This window comes from Babylonia areolata, chromosome 32 (assembly GCF_041734735.1).
Source record: "Babylonia areolata isolate BAREFJ2019XMU chromosome 32, ASM4173473v1, whole genome shotgun sequence".
NCBI lineage: Eukaryota > Metazoa > Mollusca > Gastropoda > Neogastropoda > Buccinidae > Babylonia > Babylonia areolata.
The window spans coordinates 11,362,638-11,372,637 of record NC_134907.1 but is presented as its reverse complement, the minus strand read 5'-3'; the positions used below and the strand labels follow the sequence as shown (position 1 = coordinate 11,372,637).

The window sequence follows — 10,000 nt, the reverse complement described above, 5'->3', positions numbered from 1 at the left end:
GGTGCTTTACAAAAACGCTTTTGTTAACATAAAACATTACATCTATGTTACATACACACACCAAAATGTGACTACACACACACACACACACTGCATACATACATTTTAACATACATGTGTATCAAACAGCTACCCTTACACATATGCACACATAGGCAGGCACAAACTTACATAAACATACAAGGTGATTTTGTACTCTGTCTTGACTGGCGGTGAAAGGGTTAATCGTATCGTCGTTTTCTTCACAGAGATGTGCGCCAGCGTCGATCCGCTTGATGGACAATGAGCAGTTCCAGTTCGGTGAGTGATGAGGGAAGACGTCATGTTTGATTTCTGCCATTTGTCACTGTATGATTTCCATTTCTTACCCACGTTATTCACAGGAACATAGTGTCCCACATGGAACATTCTCACAGGAGTGAATAACATATAGCACAGATTGTAAGTGATGCACCCGTTAAATGGAATAAAATAGAATTGAAATAACAAAGAAAGCAAAGAACAACAAAAAGAGACATTTTTATGAGATACGTAATGCATATAGTACAGATTGTAAGTGATGCACCCATCAAATAGAATAAAATAAAATAGAAAAAAAAAACCACGAAGAAAGCAAAGAACAACAAAAAATTGATAAAGTGACATTTTTATGAGATACGTATGTATATTTTATTGGTTCAGCTTGTATCCAAGATTGAAATTAGCTTACGACTGGACCAGCAGTGAAATGAGAGCTGCATGATTAATGGTTTCTAAGCTGCAGTTACTGCTTAACTCACTCAGTACGGCCAGTCCTCTCTTCTCCTCTACACAGACCCCTCAGATGTCCAGTGGGTGTCAGAATGACCCAACCTTTAGCTTCCGTCGTCATAATTGTGGTATTCTTTGTCAACATTCACCTCTTCAGTATAAGAGCCTTCCGCTTGCAATATTTTGATGATGGTAATTGGCGTGAAACGCTGTTAACGTCGTCTCTTTCGCCGTTCGTATGGAGAGAGTTAAGTCTTTTGTTAGCTCACTCCAGACGAATAGTTCTCTCCCTTGCTTTTCCCCAAAGATGACCCATTTGTTAGGGTTAGGGAAAAAATGACAAAAAATACAAAACATAGTAAATGAATGAAACTCATTGTACTTGACCCACTGACCCCTCTCCTCACGTTGTGTGAACGTCCACCCCCCTCCCTCTTCACTGCTCTCAGAAGCTGAGTCACTGTCAGTACGTTATTGCTGGTTGCTTTCTTCACTGCAGATACTTTATTCAAAATCTTCATCATCCTCATCGATGTCGAAACCTTCAGTTTGAAGCATTTCAATCACTCCAGCAGCAGTAAAAGCCGCTGCGTGATCTAGTTTGCTCCAAAAATTTCCTCTTGTATCGTCTGCGATGCCATTTTCGATACATATGCAGATTAGCTTGTCATGTGGGGTCCTGAACTCGCTGGCTTGTTTTGAAGTGTGTTGTTATGGAATCTTTCCATTCCACCCTTGACACGTTCGCAATGCCTGGCGTTGCTGCGATTGTTACGCTACCCCATGAGGAGAACGTGGAAAAGTTTTTAATTGTTGAAACCGTTATAGCGTTCCATCATCCAGAGTGAGTTAAGGACTGTGACTGTCCAACTAGGAGGTAAGACGACATTGGCTCTTGGTGCTGCAGCCCTGGGGGAGGGGATGGGGGGAAGGGGGGGCTAGTTGATGTTTTGGAGACCATCCAAACGCCGTCTGTTCTAGAGGCCTCTTGGTTGTAACAGTCAGGGATTTATTTGTATTTGTATTTCTTTTTATCACAACCGATTTCTCTGTGTGAAATTCGGGCTGCTCTCCCCAGGGAGAGCGTGTCGTTGCACTACAGCGACACCCATTTTTTGGGGGGGGGGTATTTTTTCCTGCGTGCAGTTTGATTTGTTTTTCATATTGAAGTGGATTTTTCTACAGAATTTTGCCAGGAACAACCCTTTTGTTGCCGTGGGTTCTTTTACATGCGCTAGGTGCATGCTGCACAAGGGACCTCGGTTTATCGTCTCATCTGAATGACTAGCGACCGGACCACCACTCAAGGTCTAGTGGAGGGGGAGAAAGCATCGGCGGCTGAGCCGTGATTCGAACCAGTGTGCTCAGATTCTCTTGCTTCCTAGGCGGACGTGTTACCTCTAGGCCATCACTCCACGATGGAACTTGGGTATGAGGACAGGAGGGTGGGTTGTGGGGGTGGGGTGGGAGTGTTGTGATTGTCGGAGGAGTGAACTTCTTCTTCTTCTTCTGTGTTCACTCGTATGCACACGAGTGGGCTTTTACGTGTATGACCGTTTTTACCCCGCCATGTAGGCAGCCATACTCCGTTTTCGGGGGTGTGCATCCTGGGTATGTTCTTGTTCCCATAACCCACCGAACGCCGACATGGATTACAGGATCTTTAACGTGCGTATTTGATCTTCTGCTTGCGTATACACAGGAAGGGGGTTCAGGCACTAAGCAGGTCTGCACACATGTTGACCTGGGAGATCGTAAAAATCTCCACCCTTTACCCACCAGGCGCCGTCACCGTGATTCGAACCCGGGACCCTCAGATTGAAAGTCCAACGCTTTAACCATTCGGCTATTGCGCCCGTCGGAGGAGTGAACGATGGTAACTGTTTTCGGCAGGGGCGGTGCTGAAACCGGAGACCAAGTCGCTGATCACCAGCTTCATGGACGGACTGAAGAAGTTCTACGTGACCAAGCTGAAAGGGTTCGATCCTACAAAACTGGCGGTGGCCACGCTGCTCTTTGAGGGCGCCAAGGAGGTGAGAGATTCTTCCTTCTTCTTCTTCTTCTCCTCCTCCTTCTTCTTCTTCTTCTTCTCCTCCTCGTCCTTCTTCTTCTTCTTCTTCTCCTCCTCCTCCTCCTTCTTCTCCTCCTCCTTTTCTCCTCCTCCTCCTTCTCCTCCTCCTCCTCCTTCTTCTTCTTCTCCTCCTTCTTCTTCTTCTTCTTCTTCTCCTCGTCCTTCTTCTTCTCCTTTTTTTTTTTTTTTTTGGTTCTGTGTTCATGGGCTGCACCACACTTCCTCCCTTTCTCTCTGAAAAGATTCGACCCCACCAAGGAGGTGAGAGATTGAACTGCATGTTGAGTTACACACACATACATTCACACACTACACACACACATACACACACCACACACACTACACACACATACACACATATACACACATACACACACATACAAACACTACACACACACACACACACATACACTACACACACACACACACACACACACACACACACACACACATACACTACACACACACACACACGCACATACACTGTGCACGCAAACACACACACACACACACACACACACACACACACACACACTGTGCACGCAAACACACACACACACACACACACACTCACTACACACACACATACACACATGCACTACACACACACACACACGCACATACACTGTGCACGCAAACACACACACACACATACACACACTGTGCACGCAAACACACACACACACACACACACACTGTGCATGCAAACACAAACACACACACAAACACACACACACCCACTCACACACTCACTACACACACACACACACACACACACACACGCACTACACACACACACAGTCAGTGAATATTTAATCATTGCCCCAGTGGCTCATAAAAGGCAATGTGGAGTGATGGCCTAGAGGTAACGCGTCCGCCTAGGAAGCGAGAGAATCTGAGCACGCTGGTTTGAATCACAGCTCGGCCGCTGATATTTTCTTTTATTTGGCAAAATTCTGTAGAAAAATCCACTTCGATAGGAAAAACAAATCAAACTGCACGCAGGAAAAAATACAAAAAGAAAAAGAAAAAAGGGTGGCGCTGTAGTGTAGCGATGCGCTCTCCCAGGTTGGGAGAGCAGCCCGAATTTCACACAGAGAAATCTGTTGTGATAAAAAAACACAAAAAACCAAATACAAATACTTCTTCTTCTTCTTCTGCATTCACTCATATGCACACGAGTGGGCTTTTTACGTGTATGACCGTTTTTACCCCGCCATGTAGGCAGCCATACTCCGTTTTCGGGAGGGTGTGAGATCGTAAAAATCTTCGAACCCGGGACCCTCAGATTGACAGTCCAACGCTTTAACCACTCGGCTATTGCGCCCGTCCAAATACAAATACAAATGGGACCTTTCACATTGTTCTGTTAAACATGACGTACAGCAGACCCCTGATCCACATCAGTTTTGCTTTATTCAGGTGGTGGCCGCCCAGGAGAAGAGGGTGTACGAGATCGCCGCCAAATACGGGTAGGTCACAGGTGTTCTTTCGAACAGACGGGACTTTTTTTTCTCCTCCTCCTCCTCCTCTTCTCCTCCCCTTCTCCTCCTTCATCTTTTCCTTCCTCCTCTTTCTTCTTCTTGTCATTGTTCTTTTTTTTTTTTGGTGTTCCAAATGCGCACACATGCACACACACACACATGCAAGCATGTATCATTGTATACACGCTCACACATACAGATGCATGCACACATGCACACTCACACACACTTACACGCACACACCTCTCTGTCTCTTCTCCTGTCTGAGTATGTTGTATGTTGTATTCATGTTATTCAAAGATTACATAATGCAAGGAACATAATACATTTGACTTCTTATCAATTCACTCGAGACGGCAAGTTTTCTCCCTTGCTTTTCCCCCACAGACGGCCCATTTGTAAGGGTTTGGGAAAAAAATTACAAAAAATACAAAATACAGAGTAAGAAGATGGAACTTTCACAACTAGTTTATTATGTGCTGGGTTATTACATGTAAAAAATATCAAATTTCTCATCTTATTTTAACAGTTTTGCCATTATGTAGAAAATAATGCCAATTTTTCACCCCGAATCACCATACCCATGCTCGCTTTCTGCACTTAATTCACTTTCTTCTTCATCATCATCCACCTTATGGATCTTATTTTTGTTGCGGTTCTTTTTTTTGTGTGTGTGTGGCACTAGCAGTATTTTCGCTTGCTTTTCTTTGTGTTGTTTCCGCTTGTGTTTATTTCATAAACTACAGTATTGACAGCTTTTCCGTAGTATTTGTATGTGTTCCGCTACCGGTAAGAAGTGCGGCTTTTTAGCCAGTGCGGCTTACGTGTGTATGAAGTTCTGTTGTTGTTTTTTTCAAAATTTAGTGGGTGCGGCTTATATACCAGTGCGCTCAGTAGACCGAACTTGATGGTATACCCGTCTGTCAGTCTGTCTCTGTCGCTGTCTCACTCTCTTACTGCAGAATAAAAGATATGACAGAATGGAATGTCCTTGATGTGTTTTCAGAGGTATCCCTGGAGGAGCTGACAACGGAGAGAGGGGTTACATGTTGACCTTTGTCATCGCCTACATCAGGGTAACCCCTTTGCTTCTGATCTGTTTATTTGGTTATCAGCTTAGGGGGGGAGGTAACCTACTTCCCGGAGGTTATCGGCCGTAGCTACTTTCGTTTTCTCCGCATAGGCAGTTAGTAGTTTGCACAGGACAGGAATCGGACTCCCTGCCGGAGTCTGCACTAGTGGGTCACGGTAAGTATGTTAGATGAACGTAATTTCAGGAAAATACTTTCCTAATTACCTGGTAAGCATGTAAAGATTGGTTAATGGAATTGCTTGCCTCAAAAGTTTGATCTTAAAATCGGTTAATGAAATTGTTTGCCTAAAACGTTTGACCTAAAGATTGGAAAACAAAATAGTTTGCCTCAAGAGTTTGACCTTGGCCTCTGAGTAACGCATTTCGCAAGTTGTTGAACTGCAGAAAAGTGTCAGTCGTCACTGCATGAGACATTAACGTCGGAATGAAGACGCCCATGGCAGTGTTATCGCATGGATCCACAGAGGGTCATCTGTTGATTAAATTGTTGCTAATAACTCTAAATTTGGAGAGGATCTTCGCTTCTTGAAACTTCGACTTCAACCTTGCATCGATGCTGAACAGAATGTAAGCTCATATATGAACATATGACGGGCGCAATAGCCGAGTGGTTAAAGCGTTGGACTTTCAATCTGAGGGTCCCGGGTTCGAATCATGGTGACGGCGCCTGGTGGGTAAAGGGTGGAGATTATTCCGATCTCCCAGGTCAGCATATGTGCAGACCTGCTAGTGCCTGAACCCCCTTCGTGTGTAAACGCATGCAGAAGATCAAATACGCACGTTAAAGATCCTGTAACCCATGTCAGCGTTCGGTGGGTTATGAAAACAGAAACATACCCAGCATGCTGGAGCCTGGCTGCCTACATGGCGGGGTAAAAACGGTCATGCACGTAAAAGCCCACTCATGTACATGCGAGTGTACGTGGGAGTTGCAGCCCACGAAAGCAGAAGAAGAAGATATGAACATATGAACAAACATATGATCAAAAGTACAGAGAGAGAGAGAGAGGTATATGTCACATGAAAAAAACACATAATTCATTTTTCACATTACGTCATTCATCATCCTTTGAAAAATTCTCTTACTGACAAAAAATTTAGATTTCTTTTTTCATCATTGTGAGTATTTGTGAGTTTTCTATTTCAAACATTTCTTCTTTTTTTTTTTTCTTTTTTTTTTTTTTCTTACACACAGGACCTTGGTTTTGAGTACTACATCGTCGCCGAGTCCTTTGAAACGTCCGTTCCCTGGGACAGGTAAAGTGTTTAAATGTGGACAGATGGGGGAAAGGGGGGAGGGGAGGGGGCCGGGGGGAGGGGGGCAACCTTGTTCGCTCTGCAACATTTTGAGAAGAACCCGCTTCAGACGCCACTTTGCTAACAGGCTGGCACGTGAGCAGGCGACCGGTCAGTGACTTTGTCAGTGTGTGTGTGCTGGTTTGATTTCGTTTGTGAGAATGATTACATGTGTTTTGTTGAATGTTTGAGCAAGATGAAATGGGGTGAGTGTTTATTTATATACATATATATATACATATATATCTCTATTTATGTCTCTGTCTCTGTCTGTCTGTCTGTCTGTCTCTCTCTCTCTATATATATATGTATTTGTTTTGGATTTTTCTTTTTGTTCTTGTTGTTGTCATTTTGAATTAAGATTCACTGGTACATGAGCATGCACATAAGTGTTGTGGTGTGTGTGTGTGTCTGTGTGTTTGTGAGTGAGCATGTGTGTGTGTGAGTGAGTGTGTGTGCATATGTGTTTGTGTGTGTATATGCATGCGTGTGTGTGAATGTTTGTGTGCTGTGTGTGTGAGAAAAAAAGTTCAACTTTTTAAAGTAAACTTGGCACCGCTAAGGTCGCTTACTGCATCCTAGCCCACGTGTGTGTGTATAAAGTGTGCGTTTTTTTACAGGTGCCTGGACCTGTGTCAGAACGTCAAGGAGCGTTTACACCGGGAGTGTAAAGACCGGGGCATCCAATATCCCCCCTACGTTACCTGCAGGTGAGAGAGAGAGTGCGGGGGTGGGGGTGGGGGGTAGATAACGTTGCATGATAGCCTGGTGATGATGTGCCTGGCTAGGAAGCGATTTGTGTGTGTGTGTGTGTGTGTGTGTGTGTATGTGCGTGTGTGTGTGTGCGTGTGTGTGTGTGTGCATGTGTGTGTGTGTGTGTGTGTGCGTGTGTGTGTGTGTGATGTGTGTGTGTGTGTGTGTGTGTGTGTGTGTGTGTGTGTGTGTGTGTGTGTATGTGTGTGTGCGTGTGTGTGTGTGTGTGTGTGCGTGCGCGCCTAGAGTTGACTTAATCAAGATTTTGCACCTTTTAAATATTATTATTGTTATTAGTAGTATTTTTATGTATTTATCTATTATTTTTATTTATTTATTTATTTATTATTTTTTTTGTTGTTGTTTATTTATTGTTGTTATTGTTATTTATTTATTTATTTTCTTTTTGTTTTGTTATTTTTATTTTATTTTATTTATTTATTTTAAAAAGTTTTTTTTTTCCCCTCAAGGCCTGACTGAGCGCGTGTAGCATATATGGATTTTGACAGAACGCAGTGACGCCTCCTTGAGCTACTGATACTGATTCTGATAGGAAGCGATTTATACTACCCCTGTCTACACTAGCCTATGCCTAAAGGGCCTGCCTGTCTGTCTGTTTTAAAGGTGGAAGGTACCAGAATGGCTTTTGACGCCTATCTGCCAATACAGTGTCTGTGAGGGTCTGGGTTCGAATCCCTCTCTCCCCCTTGACAGGAAAATCGAACTTAGCATCTAGTCATTTGGGTGAGACTATAAACAGAGGTCCCGTATGCAGCACACACTTGCCGCACTGAAAAAGAACCCACGGCGAGATAAAGTATTGTCCTCTGGTAAATTTCTGCGGAGGAGAGCCACTCTGATACGTACGCAAATGTATATGCAAGCACTTCAAGGCCTGATTAACACGTTGGGTAGTACCGCTGGTCAGGCATCTGCCTAGCAGATGTGATGTAGCCTATTTCGATTTGTCCGAACGCCGCCTTGAGAAAGTGAAACTTGACTGGATGTGGGTCTGTCTGTGTGTCGTTCAGGGTGACCCAGACTTACGACGCCGGAGCCTGCGTGTATTTCTACTTTGGTTTCAACTACCGAGGCATCTCCAACCCTGTGCAAGTGTATGAAGACATTGAGGTAAGTGGAGTGATGGCCTAGAGGTAAGGCGTCTGCCAAGGAAGTGAGAGAATCTGAGCGCGCTGCTTCGAATCACGGCTCAGCCGCCGATATTTTCTCCCCCTCCACTAGACCTTGAGTGGTGGTCTGGACGCTAGTCATTCGGATGAGACAATAAACCGAGGTCCCGTGTGCAGCATGCACTTAGCGCACGTAAAAGAACCCACGGCAACAAAAGGGTTGTTCCTGGCGAAATTCTGTCGAAAAATCCACTTCGATAGGAAAAACAAATAAAACTGCACGCAGGAAAAAATACAAAAAAAAAAAAGGGTGGCGCTGTAGTGTAGCGACGCGCTCTCCCTGGGGAGAGCAGCCCGAATTTCACACAGAGAAATCTGTTGTGATAAAAAGAAATATAAATAAATACAAATAAATAAATATCACAGAATGTTGAGGGTTGTTTTTTGTTGTGTGTGTTGTTGTGTGCTTTACCGTAAAGTTCGGTCTATAAGCCGCGACTTTTTACCCCAGTTTCAACCTCTGCGGCTTATACAGTGATGCGGCTTATTTGCGGATTTTAACGATCCCGGGAGTGTCACATTCTCGTCTATTCTTAGCTGCCCTTCAACTCACCAAAATCATGATTTCTGTCCATGAATTTTTGGATGAGCTTCAGGATAGTGTGCTAACTGTTCACGTTTTATAAATCAAATCAGCACACATTAAAGCCTTCAGATCAGCATTCAGTTCTACGCTGCTCAAGCATACACCCTCATCATGCCGAAAATGCGACGTTATGCCTATGATGCAGCTTTCAAATTGAAGGCGATCGACCTAGCAGATGACAGTGCAAGCGACGAACCAGCAGCAACCTCCATCTTCATGTTCATGAAGTGAAAGTGAGGCTGAAGTCAGTGACAAGATGGCGGAGGAAGCTGTGCTGGTTCTCTTCAACTCGGACACTGAAGACAAAGATTTTAGTGGATTCAATGAGCAGGATGATGTTGAATAAATGTGACTATCCCTAAATTATAGATCTTATTTTCATTGTGTTTATTTATTATTTTTTTTGTGGCACTAGCAGTATTTTCGCTTGCTTTTCTTTGTGTTGTTCCCGCTTGTGTTAATTTCATAACCTACAGTATCGACAGCTTTTGTGTAGTATCAGTATGTGTTCCGGTACCGGAAATAAGTGCGGTTTATAAACCGGTGCGGCTTATGTATGTATAAAGTTCAGTTTTTTTTAAAATTTAGTGGGTGCGGCTTATATAACAGTGCACTCAATAGACCAAACTTTATGGTATGTTTTTTTTTTTTTTTGATGACTGTTGACTCTCACTGAAGAAATATGTCTTTGCTGCCTTTGAGCTAGCTATCCATAGTTGATTGCAATGATCATTCTTGTAGGTTTGCGGACATTTTTGCAGATGTTTTCTGAGAATG

General features: G+C 43.7%; 1 protein-coding gene across 1 annotated transcript in view; it reads left to right on the top strand.

Annotated features, from left to right (window-relative positions):
- The window catches only part of LOC143276626 (alkyldihydroxyacetonephosphate synthase, peroxisomal-like), a 29,727-nt gene that overhangs the window by 16,040 nt on the left and 3,687 nt on the right, over window positions 1-10,000 (top strand). Inside the window, exons 12-18 of the mRNA XM_076581242.1 lie at window positions 249-300; window positions 2,644-2,783; window positions 4,244-4,293; window positions 5,312-5,381; window positions 6,594-6,655; window positions 7,315-7,404; window positions 8,479-8,578. Coding sequence (XP_076437357.1) covers window positions 249-300; window positions 2,644-2,783; window positions 4,244-4,293; window positions 5,312-5,381; window positions 6,594-6,655; window positions 7,315-7,404; window positions 8,479-8,578 — 564 coding nt within the window. The remainder of the gene's footprint in view (window positions 1-248; window positions 301-2,643; window positions 2,784-4,243; window positions 4,294-5,311; window positions 5,382-6,593; window positions 6,656-7,314; window positions 7,405-8,478; window positions 8,579-10,000) is intronic.